Below are 21,051 nucleotides of genomic sequence, written 5' to 3' on the forward strand. Positions count from 1 at the left end.
TGAAAATACATTCTGTGTATCTCTTAAATTACTGTGAATGTTGTAGGATAGATTTATGCATATTTTGCATTGTATGTATGCATTTGCATGCATGAAACAAAATGCCTGCGAGTGGGCATGCATGCCCATATATATATATATTCGTATATGAACGCATGCATGCAGCTTTTAATGTTATCCTCATAATGTTTATTGCAGTTGAGATTTATTTCTAAACAGAAATAAACATTAACCCCCCCTCCCTAAAAAACAGAAACAAAAAATAGACCTCCCTGAGACCCTTCATCCTTCCTCAACCCCATCAAAGCTGCGGTGCCCAGGCCTATCTTACTGGGCTGAGCTGAGCCCAGCCTTGGCTTCCATGATCCCCTCTGACACTCATCCTGCCCCACAAAGAAAGCCATGGAGACTAGGTCAACCCAGCTAGTCTAAGCCAAGCTCAGCCAGGGATTCCTAGTCTCCTTCAAAACCCCTCTTGCTCCACAAAAAAACCATGGGTCCCAGGCTTATTTGCCTAGGTTGAGCCAAATACAACTGGGGCCTCTCTGGGCCCCTCTGACTGCCTATCCCACCCCTGAAAATTTGCTGAGGCTGGGGACCCCCCTTGGACCCCATTTACTGTTTCTGATGGGATCCTCAAGATGAAAGGGCAGGAGGGATGTACACTCAGTCCTGTCCCAAGATGCAGTCGTTTTAAATATGGCATCACTGACCCTGAGACCAGCACCAATGTGGCATCATTTTGGTACTGGTCTAAGGGCCATCCAGTGTCATTTTTAAAAGGATCGCGCACTGGGGCAGGATCATGTGAACATCAGTCCTGCCCTTTTTATCTTGGGGACCCCAAAAAGTGGTAAGTGTGGCCAAGGAAATCCCTGGCCCTGTCAAGGTTTTTGGTGTTGGGAGAGAGGATGTAGCAGACTAGGGGGAGGTCCTGGCTAGGCTCAGCTCAGTCTAGTGGGGTAGGCCCAGACTCAAAGCTTTCTTGGAGAATGGGACTGGGGTTGGAGGATCTCGGGATGCCATTTATTTTTAAGAAAATAAAAATACCTGAAAAGTTTGGGGTATTTTCCTGCAAGGCTATTTTTGGTTTGTTCTATTTGGAACAAAACTGAATTGGATTTTGTTTGTTCTAATGTGCCATTCATTTAAAATGATTGCACACACCTAGAATGTACATAGATTATTAAAAACTCATTTGTTTTAGTTGGCGTTTGACCTTGAACCACAGTAACAGTTATATTAAGATCTCTATATTTCAGATGGTCCGAGTATTGTGGGGCATTTTTATTATGGTTTTATTATGGTGATTTTCTTTTTTATATAAATTTGTTTTTCAGTATATGTACTGATATGAATTGTTTTTGTATGTACTGATGTGAACCGCTTTGAATTTTTAGACTAGGTTTTATATACATTTTAAAATTCAAAGGGCTTATGTGAAAACACCCCAATAGTTCCACAACAGTGCTAAAACACTTCTTTCAGCTAATACTGAAGTCTATCAAGGTTTACAAGGATATCTTCTCTTCAAAAAGGGTTCTAAGGGTTTTTTTTGCTTAGTGTATTATTACAGTTCTTAATAATAGCGAATGTCCACACCAGATCAATTTTTTCCAACTTGTGTTCTATTCATACGTCTCACTGTGCATGTAAAAGTGGTCCCTAACCCCTATACTACTACCGAAACCTCACCTCGAATTACTAGGTGGACCTTCTATTGAGATATAAATAGCCAGTTACTAGCAGGGACTTGTAGATAGTCTCTCTCTCTCTCTCTCTCTCTCTCTCTCCTTTGCAGCTAGGAAAATGTAGGTATTACCACAAAGTGTGATAAGTTAACACAGTAATATCTATGCATAGCACACATTGCAATAAACACATCCCTCTTTCTACCACATGTGATATTTACAGTAATTTGATAAATCTAACTATAAGAAAAAATATCTAAGCTCCCTCCCTAAGTTCTGGATTCAGCAAGTGTTTTTCCCTTAGAGACAAAATGGGAGAAAAACCTTAATTAATCTGTCCCTAAGTTTCTTTCTGTACTTTAAGTTGTGGATATAAGCCTTATTATGAGCTATCCACATAGGCAAAATGGCTTTATTTCGAGTCATCTGTGCTACTATTGTTTCTTCATAATTGGATATAGGTGCTATTAATTAATTAGGTAGCACCTGGAGAAGATATTAGAGAACATGGTGTTTTGTAGTTTAGAATAGACATACTGTATCTCCCCAGATGACTCTGTCACAGACCTATTTGAAGTTCAGTTTCTTTAGCATCTTCTAGACATGCTAGCTAGGTCCAAGCAAGAAGGGAAACTGAGTAATTTTATTTCAGCTTCCATTTCTTAGCATTCTGGGATTCTCTGTTCTTATGTACAAATGCCAGAAGGCTCAGGAATCAGATTTTTTTTTCAAATCAACCTTCTTAAAATGTCCTTGGTTGAAATTAGATGCTGACTCTTTTCTTTCTCCATTACATAAATGGATTTTATTACTAGCACTTTGGAAACAAAATCAACTATTTTCTCTATAAATAATTTATTTCAACTTATAAGAAGATAGAAATACATTTTAATTTGTCCTGAGATTAAATCTTTCTTGTGAATGATTATTGAGCCAATTTTCAACAGACTGGGGGATTAAACATATTTTCTTCATGATAAATCAATTTCCTTATTATTACAACTACATTTACAAAAAATGAAAATAATCTCTCATTGCACATGCATTATAAGATGTGATTTATATTATAAATGCTTATAAAAGAAAACATGTACTCAAACATCAACCAAATAAGAAGTGAATCAATGTGTAAAAGAATGGACAAATCTTAATATATTTCTTTTTTCTTTCAGCTTATGAGTTACAGAACTGTCCAAATCCTCACCCTTTTCTAAATGGATATATAATCAACTCAGATTATAGTGTTGGGCAATCAATATCATTCGAGTGCTATCCAGGATATATTCTTATAGGACAGCCTGTTCTGACTTGCCAGCATGGAATCAACAGAAACTGGAATTACCCTTTCCCGAAATGTGAAGGTAACTTTATATTGGCAACTGGACATTCTTCTTACTTAACTTATTTCTATCAATATTAGGGATGTGAATCGTTTTTCAACGATTAAAATTATCGTCCGATAATGTTTATATCGTCTTAAATCGTTATAGAACACGATACAATAGAAATTCTAACGATTTATCGTTATAAATCGTTAAATCGTGTTAGTGCGCACTAACTCGAGTTAGTGCGCACTAACTCCCCGTTAGTGCGCACTAACTCGATTTAGTGCGCACTAACTGAAAATGATACAAATAAACACTTTCCAGGTCACTGAAGGTCAGTTAGGAATGAATATGTGTTCCTATTGGCTGGCTGCCCTCTTATCTATTGATGTTACCAAGGTTACCACTGAGGTGATGGTTGGGGGGATGGGAAATGGAACTGGAAACTAACGAACACCAACAGAAAATGAAACAAAGTGTTCACACTTCCCAGGTCAGTAAAGGTCACTTAGGAATGAATATGTATGTATGTATTCCTATTGGCTGGCTGTGCTCTTATCTATTGATGTTACCAATATGGTTGGGGGGATGTGAAATGGAAACAGTTGGAAGCTTGACAAAAAAAGTAATGTAATGATCAGCACTCACCTGACTAGAACTTGTTTGTTTATTATTTTTGTTAGCAGGCACCTGAAATGCTAGTGCATGTTGAATTTGCCAATCACTGTGCATTTTAGAAAGGTGGTCCTGGCTGGAACTGTACACAGTTCAAATATATGTAATTGATTGTTGGTAAGTGTATTTTTTAAGTAGCCACACTGGCACCAGTATGTTTACTTTTCCTCCTACTTAACTCACTAGCTCAGCTTTGTAAGAAGGGCTTCTCTGCTTGTGTGTTGTTTTTGTTTGGTGTGAGGAGAGCAGAAACATCAGATCTTTATTCAATCTACTACAGTCATCTCTTACAGTGCCCTATCCCTATTAATACCAGGAGTGTTGTGATCTTCCTGCACACAGTGCCCTAACCCTGATAGCAGTCTGAGACAGCTCCCTCCCTGCATTACTAGTGAGAGGCTGGCTTCACAGACAGGGGGGAGCTGCCTGACCCTCACTCCTGACTTCCCCCATGTCCCAGCTAGTGAATGGTGTGTGGGTGAGGGGGGGGGAGGATGGTGAAGTCTGAGACAGCTCCCTCCCTGCATTACTAGTGACAGGCTGGCTTCACAGACAGGGGGGGAGCTGCCTGACCCTCACTCCTGACTTCCCCCATGTCCCAGCTAGTGAATGGTGTGTGGGTGAGGGGGGGGGGGGGAGGATGGTGAAGTCTGAGACAGCTCCCTCCCTGCATTACTAGTGAGAGGCTGGCTTCACAGACAGGGGGGAGCTGCCTGACCCTCACTCCTGACTTCCCCCATGTCCCAGCTAGTGAATGGTGTGGGGGTGAGGGGGGGGGGGGAGGATGGTGAAGTCTGAGACAGCTCCCTCCCTGCATTACTAGTGAGAGGCTGGCTTCACAGACAGGGGGGAGCTGCCTGACCCTCACTCCTGACTTCCCCCATGTCCCAGCTAGTGAATGGTGTGTGGGTGAGGGGAAGGGGTGGATGGTGAAGTCTGAGACAGCTCCCTCCCTGCATTACTAGTGAGAGGCTGGCTTCACAGACAGGGGGGAGCTGCCTGACCCTCACTCCTGACTTCCCCCATGTCCCAGCTAGTGAATGGTGTGTGGGTGAGGGGGGGGGGGGAGGATGGTGAAGTCTGAGACAGCTCCCTCCCTGCATTACTAGTGAGAGGCTGGCTTCACAGACAGGGGGGAGCTGCCTGACCCTCACTCCTGACTTCCCCCATGTCCCAGCTAGTGAATGGTGTGTGGGTGAGGGGGGGGGGGGGGGAGGATGGTGAAGTCTGAGACAGCTCCCTCCCTGCATTACTAGTGAGAGGCTGGCTTCACAGACAGGGGGGAGCTGCCTGACCCTCACTCCTGACTTCCCCCATGTCCCAGCTAGTGAATGGTGTGTGGGTGAGGGGGGGGGGGGGAGGATGGTGAAGTCTGAGACAGCTCCCTCCCTGCATTACTAGTGAGAGGCTGGCTTCACAGACAGGGGGGAGCTGCCTGACCCTCACTCCTGACTTCCCTCATGTCCCAGCTAGTGAATGGTGTGTGGGTGAGGGGGGGGGGGGAGGATGGTGAAGTCTGAGACAGCTCCCTCCCTGCATTACTAGTGAGAGGCTGGCTTCACAGACAGGGGGGAGCTGCCTGACCCTCACTCCTGACTTCCCCCATGTCCCAGCTAGTGAATGGTGTGTGGGTGAGGGGGGGGGGGAGGATGGTGAAGTCTGAGACAGCTCCCTCCCTGCATTACTAGTGAGAGGCTGGCTTCACAGACAGGGGGGAGCTGCCTGACCCTCACTCCTGACTTCCCCCATGTCCCAGCTAGTGAATGGTGTGTGGGTGAGGGGAAGGGGTGGATGGTGAAGTCTGAGACAGCTCCCTCCCTGCATTACTAGTGAGAGGCTGGCTTCACAGACAGGGGGGAGCTGCCTGACCCTCACTCCTGACTTCCCCCATGTCCCAGCTAGTGAATGGTGTGTGGGTGAGGGGGGGGGGGAGGATGGTGAAGTCTGAGACAGCTCCCTCCCTGCATTACTAGTGAGAGGCTGGCTTCACAGACAGGGGGGAGCTGCCTGACCCTCACTCCTGACTTCCCCCATGTCCCAGCTAGTGAATGGTGTGTGGGTGAGGGGGGGGGGGAGGATGGTGAAGTCTGAGACAGCTCCCTCCCTGCATTACTAGTGAGAGGCTGGCTTCACAGACAGGGGGGAGCTGCCTGACCCTCACTCCTGACTTCCCCCATGTCCCAGCTAGTGAATGGTGTGTGGGTGAGGGGGGGGGGGAGGATGGTGAAGTCTGAGACAGCTCCCTCCCTGCATTACTAGTGAGAGGCTGGCTTCACAGACAGGGGGGAGCTGCCTGACCCTCACTCCTGACTTCCCTCATGTCCCAGCTAGTGAATGGTGTGTGGGTGAGGGGGGGGGGAGGATGGTGAAGTCTGAGACAGCTCCCTCCCTGCATTACTAGTGAGAGGCTGGCTTCACAGACAGGGGGGAGCTGCCTGACCCTCACTCCTGACTTCCCCCATGTCCCAGCTAGTGAATGGTGTGTGGGTGAGGGGGGGGGGGTGGATGGTGAAGTCTGAGACAGCTCCCTCCCTGCATTACTAGTGAGAGGCTGGCTTCACAGACAGGGGGGAGCTGCCTGACCCTCACTCCTGACTTCCCCCATGTCCCAGCTAGTGAATGGTGTGTGGGTGAGGGGGGGGGGGGAGGATGGTGAAGTCTGAGACCGCTCCCTCCCTGCATTACTAGTGAGAGGCTGGCTTCACAGACAGGGGGGAGCTGCCTGACCCTCACTCCTGACTTCCCCCATGTCCCAGCTAGTGAATGGTGTGTGGGTGAGGGGGGGGGGGAGGATGGTGAAGTCTGAGACAGCTCCCTCCCTGCATTACTAGTGAGAGGCTGGCTTCACAGACAGGGGGGAGCTGCCTGACCCTCACTCCTGACTTCCCCCATGTCCCAGCTAGTGAATGGTGTGTGGGTGAGGGGGGGGGGGGAGGATGGTGAAGTCTGAGACAGCTCCCTCCCTGCATTACTAGTGAGAGGCTGGCTTCACAGACAGGGGGGAGCTGCCTGACCCTCACTCCTCCGGGGTATTGTGATCTTCCTGCACACAGTGCCCTATCCCTGATACCAGGGGTGTTGTGATCTTCCTGCATGCAGTGCCCTATCCCTATTAATACCAGGAGTGTTGTGATCTTCCTGCATGCAGTGCCCTATCCCTATTAATACCAGGAGTGTTGTAATCTTCCTGCATGCAGTGCCCTATCCCTGATACCGGGATGTGTGCAAGAAGATCACAACACCCCCGGTATCAGGAATAGGGCACTGTGTGCAGGAAGATCACAACACCCCTGGTATTAGGGATAGGGCACTGTGTGCAGGAAGATCACAACACTCCTGGTATTAATAGGGATAGGGCACTGTGTGCAGGAAGATCACAATACCCCTGGTATCAGGGTTAGGGCACAAGTTCTAGTCACATTGACTGATCACATTACTTGTTTTGTCAAGCTACCAACTGTTTCCATTTCCCATCCCCCATATACTGTCAGTAGGAAACTTGGTAACATGAATAAATAAGAGGGCAGCCAATAGGAATACATATTCATTCCTAAACTGACCTTAACTGACCTGAAAAGTGTCAAATTGTATCATTTTCAGTTAGTGCGCACTAACTCCCAGTTAGTGCGCACTAATCGGAAAAAAAGATTTTTAACGATTTTTTAACTAAAAAATCGTGCCTAAGACGATTTTCTTGCCCTGCCACACGATTTCTATCGTTAAGACGATATGGAAAACGATTCACATCCCTAATCAATATCGGCATCTATCTGATGACACATTTTCACTCTGGATATTAAATTAGATGTATTTAGTAACTGTACTGTGTGTATAGCTGCTTGTATAATAGTGCATATCTCAATACAATTTATGAAGGTAAAACTACAATTTATGTACTTTATCAAGTGCTTACTCATTAATTAGCTACTTTTGCTAATGACTTCTTTCCATTCAAAATTCTATAACATGGACAACTGTGACTCCCCCATCTCTTTTCCCACCTATCCCACCATTGAAAACACCCCCATTAAAGAAATGCTTTTAGTGGAAATTTAAAAAACCACATATATATTGTTCCAGTAATTCTAGCATTTGAATATATAACTTGAGCCAAGCACCTTTTGTATTACCCAGCCATTCGCCCATGGTTGATATGGTCAGCATGTAACTTCCTCATATGCTAGGCCCACCTTGGTTTCATTTGGACCAGCTCATGTAAGTCTTCTGGCCCATAGGTTTCTCCAGTTTTAGCATGGCTATCCCCCAATGCATGCCATTGCTATTCTTTGAGGCTCAGCCCCTGGAACAATGCCTAATCATGCCCCCTCTTGAAAGTTCACACCAGAGAACTTTGTATCAATATGAGCACTTTTGAAAATTGCATCCCTTAAGGGAAGGTGCTCAGACTTGCATCCTTTAAGGGAAGGTGCCCAGACTTGTGAAGCAAAATGGCTGTTATCTTGAGCCTTGCTTTTATGGCACTGGGGATGTTGCAGTCCATCTTCATTCTTCTTCCAGCTGCCATAGTGATCAACTTCTGAAGTCACCATACCACCTCAGGCCTTAAATGCTCCCACCTGCACTCCCTGAGCAGCCAGTCAAATATTGAAGAGGTTACAGTCTAACTGTATACTTCCCCAGCTGCCTTGGTGGTTGACTCCAGAAGTCACCATAACCCAACTCGGGCCTGATCTGCTCCCACTCTGTGTTCTCTGAGTAGCCAGCCAGGTACTGAGGATGTTGTAACCCAACTGCATGCTTCTATCAGCTATCTCAGTGACTGACTACAGAAGTCACTACAACCCATCTTGGAACTCAGCTGCTCTCACTCCGAGTTTCTCGAGCAGTTAGCAAGGTAACAGGAAGATTTTAGGCCTCTCTTTAATTCCTATGGCTCTACTACATTTTCTCATTCTGATGCTAAATCTTTCTAAGCTTACACCCTGCTGCAAATCACATAATGACACCAAGTTCATCTTCACCATTCTCTATGTTCTCTATCTCACCTGCCATTTTGTCATCTGTACTGTCTACTGCTCTTGAACTTCTAATTTTTCTTTCTCTCATCCAGCTATTTCCATTCTTCCTGACAGCATATCATCCTTATTGCTGTTGTTACATCTCTGCTTCTCTTCTATGTATTCTCCTCCCCCTCCTCCTTCCAAGACAGCTTTCACCCCATTGGTGCATATCAAACCATGATCCCTCTAGTCTTATCACTGTTTCCCTTTTCACTCCCTCTTCTCTTCCTTGTTCTTCCTCCCTGTGGGATATCCACTCTATTTTCAAAAGGATTGCCTATATTCAAACCTGTTTTTCTATCATTCTCACAGGACAAACAGGATGGTAGTCCTCACATATGGGTGACATCGTCAGGATGGAGTCCAATCACGGAACACTTTTGTCGAAGTTTCTAGAACTTTGACTGGCACCTACTGGGCATGCCCAGCATGGCAGTAACCCTGCATCCAGCAGGGGTCTGTGATGGACATTGTCCAAAGACAATTGGGGCACTGACAAAAATCCGACGCCATGGCTTTGACAAAAATTTAGCCGTGGTGCGGTCGATGGCCGGTAGGCTCCAAAGAGAAAACTCAATGGGAATTGACCGCAAACAAGGGTAAAGCCTTACCTTTCGACCGCGGAGTACAGATATTGATAGAGGGACCTTATGGGGTAAAATTTTTTGAAAATTTAGACAGAAGTTCCGTTAGGAAATTTCCTGTCAGGAATCTCTATAGAGCTCCTTAGACAACGTGGCTACTGCTGCGTGGAAAAAAAGAGTCTCTTTTTTCCGATGCCATCCCCAGTCACGACCCGATGCCCACGGTGCTTGCACCACTCCTAGGTAGACTGGATGTTCTGATCGGTGCTCTTCCACCGGTGGAACCAAGAGTACCTGTACCTCCACCACCTTCCACGCTGATACCCTTGTCATCGGAAGATGAAGAAACACAGATACCCATACCACCATCTTGAATCTTGCCACCGACTCACCCATCGATGTCACCAGTTCCATATCTACCTTTATTGCCAGCAGTACCTCATCGTCCTCCATCGGTGCCACCATTGATGCCGTCGGTGCCACCGTCGATGCTGTCGGTGCCATCGTCAATGTCAGCGGTGCCTCCTCTGGTACCATCGATGCCTAGGCCTGATCCTTCAGGACTAACACCATTTCTTCCCTCTGGTGATCCTATGGGAGCAGGGATTCAACCTTACGATCCTTGGACTAATGACTCTTCCCAGGATTCAAATGATTTGCCATCAGAGCCCTCTCCCCCTGAGGAAAGACGATGCTCTCCTCCAGAGAATCTCTCCTGTATTAATTTCATAAAGGAAATGTCTGAAATGATTCCATTTCAGCTTCAGACAGAAGAGGACTCGAGGCATAAGATGCTGGAAGTACTCCAGTTTCTGGATTCCCAAGAGAAATCATGTCTTTTCCTATTCATGAAATCCTAATTGACCTGCTGAAAAGGAATTGGGAGCACCCAGGCTCGGTACCACCTTCAACCGAAAGACAAATGCTGTCTACCTTGTCCAGACAGCCACTGGTTTTCAAAGAACACAGCTGGATCACCATTCTGTGGTTGTGGAGTCAGCCCAGAAGAAGGCCCGAAGTTCAAAACCTCATTCCTCCATGGAAAGAACAGAGGTCCCTGGATGCTTTCGGTAGGCATGTCTTCCATGGCTCAATGCTCATTTCTTGCATTGCTTCCTACCAGTTATACATGACCCAGTATAACAGGGACCTGTTCAAAAAGATCCAAGTTTTCTCTGAATCTTTACCAGAACAATTCCAGGATCCACTCAATGATCTGACTCAAAAAAGCCTAGATGCTGGCAAGCACGAGGTCCTCGCTGCCTATGATATTTTTGACACTGCCTCCAGAGTGTCTGGAGCGGGGATTAGTGCAAGAAGGTGGGTATGGCTGAAGTCCTCAGACTTACGACCAGAGGTGCAGGACCGGTTAGCAGACTTACCCTGTGCTGGAGATAATCTCTACGGGGACAAAATCCAGACAACAGTGGCACAGCTAAAGTACCACCATGAAACACTGCACCAACTTTCCTCAGTACCCTCTGATTTCCCGTACATTTCTAAGAGAACATTCTGAAGGGACTCTAAGCGACCATCTTTCAAGTCACAGAGATATTATCCTACTGCCACTCAAGGTCGTCCTTCCAGGCCTTACCAGAAGGGTCAGCCCAGGCAAGCCCAACCTCAGAAGACCCAGCCAGCCCCTCAACCAGGCCCAGCTGCTGGATTTTGACTCCTCGCAGGAGAGCATAAGCCAACCTCCTCTACCACCCATACCAGTCGGCGGTCGACTGTGCCATTTTACCAACATATGGCACATGATCACTTCAGACCAGTGGGTACTTGCTGTACTGACCCAAGGCTACCACCTCAACTTCCTATCGGTACCAGCAGACTCCCCACCTCGGCCGACGTGAGGTTCATCCGACCACTCCTCTCTTCTGGAAGAGGAGGTATCAACCCTCATGAAATCCCAGGCAATAGAACCAGTGCCCCTCTTGCAGCTTGGACAGGGGTTCTATTCCAGATATTTCCTCATGACAAAAAAGCCAGGTGGCATACGTCCAATACTGGACCTGTGCACCTTAAACAAATATCTACAGAGGGAGAAGTTCAGGATGTTGACCTTGGGTTCTCTACTGCCTCTTCTACAAAGAGGAGATTGGCTTTGCTCTCTAGATCTTCAGGTCGTGTATACACACATCTCGATCACTCCATCCCACCACAAATTCCTTCATTTCCTGGTCGGCCCCTGGCATTTTCAGTACCGGGTACTGCCATTCAGCCTATCATCCGCTCCTTGAGTCTTCACCAAGTGCCTCATAGTGGTAACGGCCTATCTGAGATGTCAGGGCATCCATGTCTACCCTTATCTCGATGATTGGCTGATAAGGGCTCCGACTCAGATGGATGCATTAGCCTCCTTGCGTCTAACTATCCATTTGTTGCTGTCTCTCAGGTTTCTGATCAACTACCCCAAGTCCAGCCTAGTTCCATCTCAAACCCTATCCTACATAGGAGCCGACTTGGACACCATACAGGCAAGAGCATTCCTCCCTCAGGATCTAGCTCATAGTCTCATATCCCTCACACAATGCCTCCAGAGTCGGTGTTATTCAACAGCTCTTCATTTCCTCAATTTGTTGGGTCACATGGCATCCACTGAACATGTCACTCCAATGACATGTCTCACCATGAGAGTCATGCAGTGGACTCTTAATTCCGAGTGGACTCAGGCTTACCAGCCAATGTCCAGCATTGTCCATGTTACCAAGCAGCTCCGCCTGTCACTGGCCTGGTGGATGTAGCTCTCCAACCTTCTTCAAGGCCTTCCTTTTCAGGTTCCAGAGCCTCAAATTGTCCTAACAACAGATGCCTCCAATCTAGGTTGGGGTGCTCCTGTCAATGGCCTACAGACTCAGGGTCCCTGGTCTCCAGAGGAAGCCAAACATCAGATACATTTCTTGGAACTTCGAGCGATCAGATATGCCCTCAGAGTCTTTCAGGATTGCCTCTCAAACAAGACCATCCTGATTCAAACCGATAACCAGGTAGCGATGTGGTACATCAACAAGCAAGGGGGAATGGGCTCCTACCTTCTGTGTCAGGCGGCTGCACAGATATGGGTGTGGGCTTTTTCCCACTGGATGTACCTCAGAGCAACCTACTTGGAGGGCGTGGACAATGTTCTGGCAGACAGGTTGAGCTGGACCTTCCATCTGCATGAATGGTCTCTCAACCCTGCAGTAGCAGAAACAATCTTCCAGTGTTGGGGGTATCCACACATAGACCTCTTTACGTCCTTCCACAACCGCAAAGTAGAGAACTTCTGCTCGCTCACTCACAGCCGCCACTCACAGTTGAGGGATGCTTTCACCCTCTCGTGGTCCAGCGGTCTCCTCTATGTGTACCCCCCACTTCCACTCATATCAAAGACTCTCGTGAAGTTACAAATGGATCAATGGCTTAATGATTCTGATAGCCTCTCACTGGCCATGCCAAGTCTGGTTCCCAATTCTCGAGGATCTATCAGTTCGACAGCACATCCCTCTAGGGAAGGATCTGCTTCTGATAACTCAGAGCAACGGGTGCCTGCACCACCCCAATCTCCAGGCCTTTTCGCTGACGGCCTGGATGTTGAAAGGTTAATTCTTCAACCCCTTAACCTTTCGGAGTCAGTATCCCGAGTCCTGGTAGCTTCACGAAAGACTTCCATGAGACACTCTTATCGATACAAGTGGAAAAGATTTACGGTCTGGTGCACGTCTATGTCCATAGACCCCTTCACTTGTTCCACTGCAAAGTTTCTGGACTATCTCTGGCATCTGTCAGAATCAGGTCTGAAAACTTCCTCTATAAGAGTGCTTGTCAGTGTGGTAGCCACCTTTCACAACGGAATAGGAGACATCTCTATTTCAACACAGCCCTTAGTCACATGCTTCATGAAACCTCCATGAAACCTTCATGAAACCTCCATGAAACCTTCATGAAACCTTCATGAAACCTCCATTGCGCCCTCTGGCTCCCACTTGGGACCTTAATGTGGTCTTAGGGCGGCTCATGAAACCTCCGTTAGAGTCTCTCCACTCCTGTGAGCTCCACTATCTCACCTGGAAAGTAATTTTTCTTCTCGCTATAACATCCACTCATAGAGTTAGTGAGTTACAAGCATTAGTCACCTACCCGCCTTACTCTAAAATTGTACATGACAGAGTGGTCCTCCACTAATCTAAATAAGGACTGTTGAATGTATGATGCAATCTATGACAATTCTTCAAAGTAACATCATCTTATACCATCAATGTTTGCTGTAGCCCATTAGTAAGCTAGATAATGAGACCTCATATATACTATGGCAGGGTACTAGTGGATTAGTCCCTGAATGCCAATAGTTCAATAATGCGGTGATAAATTCTGCATACACCGTCACAAAATTATAATCATAGGTCTCACAGAACGATCGGAGTACCGGCAACGTGTTGTCAGTTACTGGAAATTATAGACAGTAGAAAGGATAAACACTTATCGTAGCTTATGTGTGGTTGCAGTCAGGGACTGGCGTATTGGCCAATACGCCAGTCCCTGACTGCAACCACACATAAGCTACGATAAGTGTTTATCCTTTCTACTGTCTATAATTTCCAGTAACTGACAACACGTTGCCGGTACTCCGATCGTTCTGTGAGACCTATGATTATAATTTTGTGACGGTGTATGCAGAATTTATCACCGCATTATTGAACTATTGGCATTCAGGGACTAATCCACTAGTACCCTGCCATAGTATATATGAGGTCTCATTATCTAGCTTACTAATGGGCTACAGCAAAGAGTGGTCCTCCATGCATACCCTAAGGTTTTACCAAAGGTAGTGTCGGAATTTCATCTTAATAAATCCTTCACCTTACCTACTTTCTTCCCAAGACCTCATTCAAACCCAGGCGTAAAGGCTCTACATTCGCTGGACTGCAAATGTGCCCTAATATCTTCTTCATGGGGCCATCTATGAGAGAAAATAATTGCACAAGCCATTCATATAACAAAAACAAATCCATAAATTCTCACCAATCTGCACCAGCAGGGTACTAACAGTTAATCTATGTTCAGCATCTTTCTGTTAGGAGCCGCGCTCGCGACGCGACGCGCCCGAGGGGCGCCACTTACCAGCGCGGCAGACAGCCGCAGTTGCCCTGATGAGGTGCTGAATCGTGGGTCCGGGGCCGCGGACCGCAGCACAACATGGCCGCGGCGTTTCGGCTCCTCTTCCGGGTTGCTGGCTCTGCCTCCCTTCAGGGACCAACATCGTTGCCTCTGATTGGCTGCTGGATGCCTCCTGCAGCGGGATTGGCTCTCCCCTGGTGTGCCAGCTGGAAGGAGCTATTTAAGGCAGGCCCTGCACTTCAGACCTTGCCTTGACTTCATCTTGGCTCCTGGCTTGTTCCTGTTGTGATTCCTGATCTTCGGTTGTGACTTCTGACTGGCGGTGTCTTCTCTCTGGCTCCTGAACCCTGGACTGGCTGTGACGTATTCTCTGGTTCCTGATTCCTGGATCGGCTTTGGCGTATTCTCTGGCATCTGACCCCTGGACTGGCTGCGGCATCTTCTCTGGCTTCTGACCTCTGGACTGGCGTTGGCGTACTCTTTGGCATCTGATCTTTTGGACTGGCTGCGAGGTACACTTTGGCTTCCGATCCCCGGACTGGCTCTGGAACTTCCTTTAAACTCTCATTGCCTGAACTATTCTACCTTTGAATCCACGACCTGCTGGAGGCGCCAGCCCAACTTCACTTTCTCCGACCTGCTGAGGACATTCACCTTTGAGTCCACGACCTGCTGGAGGCGCCAGCTCAGCTCTACCTTCTCCGACCTGCTGAGGACATTCACCTTTGAGTCCACGACCTGCTGGAGGCGCCAGCTCAGCTTTACTTCCCACGACCTGCTGGAGGCGCCAGCTCAGCTTTATACCTCATCCTGCTGGAGGGGTCTTCATCCAGACCTTCAAGATAGTCCTAGTCGAGGTTTCGCCAATCAGCGACTGAATATTCATTCTTCGCTGAACCAAGGGTTCACACCCCAGAACCATAACACTTTCTTCCCCGTCCTCCGGTAATGTGTTTCTCCAACCGGTATAGGGGCGCTTCAGCACCATTTTTAAAGGGTTAGGCAAGCCAATGCCAATGCTCCACGTCAGTGAATTCCATTGACGTCAGAAAATGCATATACATTGAATAATTCACAGCACTGAGTACCATTCTATGGCAGCATTGAGTCCTTCTGGATGTATACAATTTAACCGAAAAATCAATCGTTGTTCTTGCAAATTTAGTAACATTTGTGGATCACCCCCCCCCCCCCCATGACTCTCCACTTCAGATCCACTTCAGATCCGCAAATTCATGTGACTGTTCACACAGTGAGCTACTATGGGTGCCTGCATTTTTTGTGTATTGAGGCAATCTCGTTCTAATAGATCTCTTTGTTCTACCCACATAATATTTATTACAGGGGCATACGATGAGCTAGATGACATATGTTGATGTGCAGGTAGTCTCCTGTTTGGCATTATAGGTATTGCCCTTTTTATCGGCCCATGAAGGACCCGCCATAGTCTGAGTGCACATAGAGCAGGATTGACAAGGCCAATGGCCATTTCTTTGTGAATTTGTGTGGGAGTCTTCCAGGCATAAGAAGGAATGGGAAAGCATGTCCCTTAAATTTTTGCCTCGGCTATATGCTATAATTGGGTTTTCAGCAAATATCGAATGAATTTTTAATATAGACCAATATTTGCGATTAGTGGCAGCGATCTCTGATGATTTTGTAGAAAATCTCAAAGTGCATGTCAGTGGAGAATCTTGCAGCATGTCTTCTTTATCCAGTATTAACCAAATCCGTTGGGCATTAGTTGCTTGTTTCAACACTCTTTTAATGAATTTAGATGGATAACCTCTGTACAACAGTCGCTTGGCTAATCCCTGTGCTTGCTCTAAAAAATCTTCCTTAGTGGAACATAGACGACGTAAACGGACAAATTGTCCAATAGGTAAATTGAATTTCAGGTGATGTGGATGAAAACTGGAGAAATGAAGTAAAGCATTTCTGTCCGTTGTTTTTTTGTATAGAGATGTAATGAAATGATTTTCCTCCAATTTAATGAGAATATCTAAAAATTTAATTTCTTTGATACTGTATTGCATGGTAAAATGCAAATTCTGATCCAAGGAGTTGATCCATGTTAAAAAGTCCAATAAAGCGGATGTCCCCCCATGCCACAAAAAAAATATGTCATCAATATAATGACACCAATGGGTAACATATGCATACATGGAACCACAGTATAAAAGCTGTTCTTCAATTTGGCCATGTATAAATTAGCAAGACTCGGGGCCATGGTGGCTCCTATGGCTGTGCATATCCAGCATAACTCTCTGCTTCAACGGCAGGGGAGAAAGTCTGATACTTCACTTTCAATGCATATTCAGCATAGATCTCTGCTTCAACAGCAGGGGAAAAAGTCTGATACTTCACTTTCAATGCATACCCAGCATAACTCTCTGCTTCAATGGAAGGGGGAATGAAGAAAAGTGGATCTATATACAGACAACAACCAACAAGGACTGAATTATTTAGTCTGGGTAAACAAATAAGCATGGGTGTAGCTTGCTTATTGTGGCAGTTACTAACTCTAACTAATTAAGTTAGATATTTCACTTAGATGCAGTTCCAACACTGCTCTCTACTTTAATGGTGGGGGTGGAAGGGAAATAGAACCAAAATGTTACTAAGAGCCAAGAGTAACAGATAAGTATGAGAAAAAAAACGTGTGAAACTTGCTGGGCAGACTGGATGGGCCGTTTGGTCTTCTTCTGCTGTCATTTCTATGTTTCTATGTTTCTATGTTATTTAAACCCAATAACTATATTAAAATAGAATACTTAGCCAATTTAGATGATCATCGCTCAAATTTATAACTTAAATTTTTCAGGTTAGAAATTTGAGTGATGATCATCTAAATTGGCTAAGTATTCTATTTTAATATAGTTATTGGGTTTAAATAACAGATGCCTTTAATTGGTAGATGGTTTAATAAAATGGTGTTAGTTCATTAGTATTCAACTTTTTTGGGCCTTCAATTTTTTGGGGGGAAGGGCTCATGGCCCTCCAATTCTACCATGACAGCATTGGGGGGGTCTCTGTTAGCATCTTGGATCTCCTGCGGTAGAATACTATATCTGAAAAAGGTGTAGATAAAATAACCTGGCTGAAAAATGTCTAAGTCAGCTGCATTATTTAATTTACATAGGATTAGGTATGCATAAGCTGCTTTGTTTGGATTTGCAAAATTCATGCATGCACATGCCATGCAAAGCAGCTCATTGTAATAAGGATGGATTTCAGGCCATGACATTGCCTCGATAGGGGATATCACGTGGTATAGAACATATATCATGTGATATATGCTATTTAACATGCGTTATAAGCCTATTGGAACTTGATAAAGCTTCCAAAACATTATCTTGGGAACTTTGCCTGTCAATAATGCCTAAATGTAACAAGACTTCAATAGACACCCCCCCCCCAACAGTATCCTCCCCTCTTTTCAAGCCAAAAAATATGAGAAAGTTCATGGCACCAGGAACCCCTCCATTCCTAACCATGCCTCCAGTGTTAACACAAAAACCTGTCTACCCTGATCCCCTCTCCTAATCCTGCCACTCTCAGATATTTAAACAAAAGGCCATGGATCCAGACCCTTTCCCCCCTCCCACAAATTCCCATGCCCAGACTTTGAGGTGGTAGATTTTTGCTATATTTCTGGCATCCAGTGTTGCTCTAGAGCCCTTCTGGAATAATTCAGTGTTGCTCTGATATCCAGAGAGTGGTAACGCTTGACTGCCTCCCTCCCATCTGGTGGGTTTTTATGGATTCTCGATGAATCAGAAAGATAGAGGTGAGGAGCAGGAGGGGGGCTGGTATCCATTGTTTTTTATTTAAATACTGCGGGTGGGGGCATGATTAGGAGGAGGAACCGGGACATAATTTTTTTTGTCTAACATAAAAGGGATAGGCAGGAGGGGATGGTGTCCAGGCCCCACAAATGTTTTCATATCGTTTGGCTGGAAAGAAAGGGGATCCTGCAGAGGGCTGTTGGGCTCCCTATACTAATGTGTTATTATTTGATGAGGTTGCAAGTGGTTACCAGACTAATTTTGGCTGTGATTTCTCCAACAAGACCTAGCTGAATAAGTTTATCACGCTAGCACTGAATATCTACGCTGGCTGAATAAACGTAGGTCCTGCCCCCCAGAACACCTTTCTTTTTACTGGTTTAATTCTAACTAGGTAATGACTTACCTGGTTAAAATTTAACTACTGAGAAGAAGAAGAAATTCAAAACTCAAAGTTTGTCTGGCTAACTTTAGCCAAACTCTTTTGAATATTGACTTCAGTGTGTTTCCAATGTATTCAAAGGTGTGTCATTCAGTGAGGGTATCCTAAAACCCTTACATGCTGTAGGGCAGTTCTGGGCAATCTTGGTGAAATTTGATTTAGTTGCTTTCATTGCACAAGTTTCAAAAATTCACTTAGCTGGAAAAAAAGATAACTATACTGTTATATCCATTAGTAAAAAAAAAAACATTTATTTTTTGCCAACGGCTACAACAAAAACTATAAAGATTTCAGATGAAAAAATGATTTCTTTACAAAGGTGAAGGTTCCACTCTATTTGCTAGATATGTTGGTGGTTTATTTCTTTGTATTTGTGGTCTGAATTTTTCAAGTGAGTAAACATCCATCAAAAAAAGTCAAATAAAGAATGGTTTTACTTGCTAAAGGAAGGGAAATGTACTGATGTCATTTATGACTAGAAAATAAAGGTATAGACATTTCTCTTTCTACTTACAAGTACTAGTTACATGCAGGATTATGATCTATGGAGAAAGCAGAGAGAGCACTGCATATACAGAGATGTGGAGTACTTTTCAAATTTTGTCCTTTTAAAGATGATCTTATCCTTAACAGAGCAAGGTCATTTTCAAAAGGAGAGATGCCATGGCCATGATTAAACTTCTTACCATTTGGTCAACTAGTAGGTGAGCTGTTATGCCTTTAGATAGATAGATAGATGGACATATTTAACATTTGCAGTATCACTTTGAATCTACAGTTTGAGAGCACTTACGGTACATTTATCCACAAAATAAAGAATATTTTTTTAAATAATACTTAAAAAGAATAATGTTGAGAAAAGAGCACAGAATTAAAAGAGAAGAAATTCTGTATTAAGGATAAATTGTATTGTATGTTATTGAAGAAAAACAGAACTCAAACTTCAAAAATGGTGATCCATTGATCCTTACAACTTCAGCCTATTTAATCTAGAAGACATCATCCAGCAGTTCTGTGGAGTTAAATTTGAAGACATATATGCTTCTTTCCCTATAGTGAAAGGCTAGGGCTATATATATTCATTTCTCACAGGGATATGCAGCAAGGTAGACACTTAGGGAATAATTCACTAAACTTCATAGTATTAAGCCACTAACATACAGGTCGATACAGTACAGTGTGCTCCGTCGGAGCGCACTGTTAGCTAGCTCTGGACGCGTGTTTTCCCTTACCCCTTATTCAGTAAGGGGAGGAAAACACGCGGCCCACCCGCGGCACCTAATAGCGCCCTCAACATGCAAATGCATGTTGATGGCCCTATTAGGTATGCGCGCGGGATACAGTAAGTAAAATGTGCAGCCAAGCCACACATTTTACTTTCAGAAATTAGCGCCGACCCAAAGGTCGGCGCTAATTTCTTCCGGCGCCAGGAAAGTGCACAGAAAAGCAGTAAAAACTGCTTTTCTGTGCACCCTCTGACTTAATATCATAGCGATATTAAGTCGGAGGTCCCGAAAAGTAAAAAAAAGTAAAAAAAATAAAAATAAAAATTTGAATTCGGCCCGCGGCTGTCGGGCCGAAAACCGGACGCTCAATTTTGCCGGCGTCCGGTTTCCGAGCCCGTGGCTGTCAGCGGGCTCGAGAACCGATGCCGGCAAAATTGAGCGTCGGCTGTCAAACCCGCTGACAGCCGCCGCTCCAGGCCAAAAGGAGGCGCTAGTGTCCCTAGCGCCTCCTTTTCACCACGTCGCCTAATTTGCATACTGGATCGCTCGCACCGCCGGGAGAGTGGGCGTTCGTCCGCTCTCCCGCGGTATCGGGCTGATAATGATGAGAGAGAGAGAGAGAGAGAGAGAGAGAGAGAGAGAGAGAGAGAGAGAGAGAGAGAGAGAGAGAGAGAGAGAGAGAGAGAGAGCTTCTTGGGGTAGTACCATAGTAAACAGCTATTTATACTACTAAAAGAGGCCTACCTAGTAACTCAAGGTGAGGTTTAGGTAGTAATGTAGGGGTTAGTGGCCACTTTGACATGCAGAGTGAGATGTACAAACAGAACAGTACACTCTTGTGAAGATTTGACGTCCTTTGGAGTGAGGAAACTCACAGAAAGATGAAATTAGTACAATGTTCTCTCAACCTAGCATGATATTACCCAGGTAGCAAGTCCATCAATGTACATCAAAATACACTACTACCTAAACCTCACCTTGAGTTACTAGGAAGGCCTCTTTTAGTAGTATAAATAGTAGAGATGTGAATCGTGTCCTCGATCGTCTTAACGATCGATTTTGGCTGGGAGGGGGAGGGAATCGTATTGTTGCCGTTTGGGGGGGTAAAATATCGTGAAAAATCGTGAAAAATCGTAAAAAATCGAAAAAACGTAAAATCGCAAAACCGGCACATTAAAACCCCCTAAAACCCACCCCCG

At 45.3% G+C, this 21,051-nt stretch overlaps 1 protein-coding gene across 1 annotated transcript in view; it reads left to right on the plus strand.

Annotated features, from left to right (window-relative positions):
* The window catches only part of CSMD1 (CUB and Sushi multiple domains 1), a 4,035,193-nt gene that overhangs the window by 3,383,480 nt on the left and 630,662 nt on the right, over positions 1–21,051 (plus strand). Inside the window, 1 exon segment of the mRNA XM_029596871.1 lies at positions 2,864–3,052. Within this exon segment, the coding sequence (XP_029452731.1) occupies positions 2,864–3,052 (189 nt within the window).

Source organism: Rhinatrema bivittatum, chromosome 3, assembly GCF_901001135.1.
Source record: "Rhinatrema bivittatum chromosome 3, aRhiBiv1.1, whole genome shotgun sequence".
Taxonomy (NCBI): Eukaryota; Metazoa; Chordata; class Amphibia; order Gymnophiona; family Rhinatrematidae; genus Rhinatrema; species Rhinatrema bivittatum.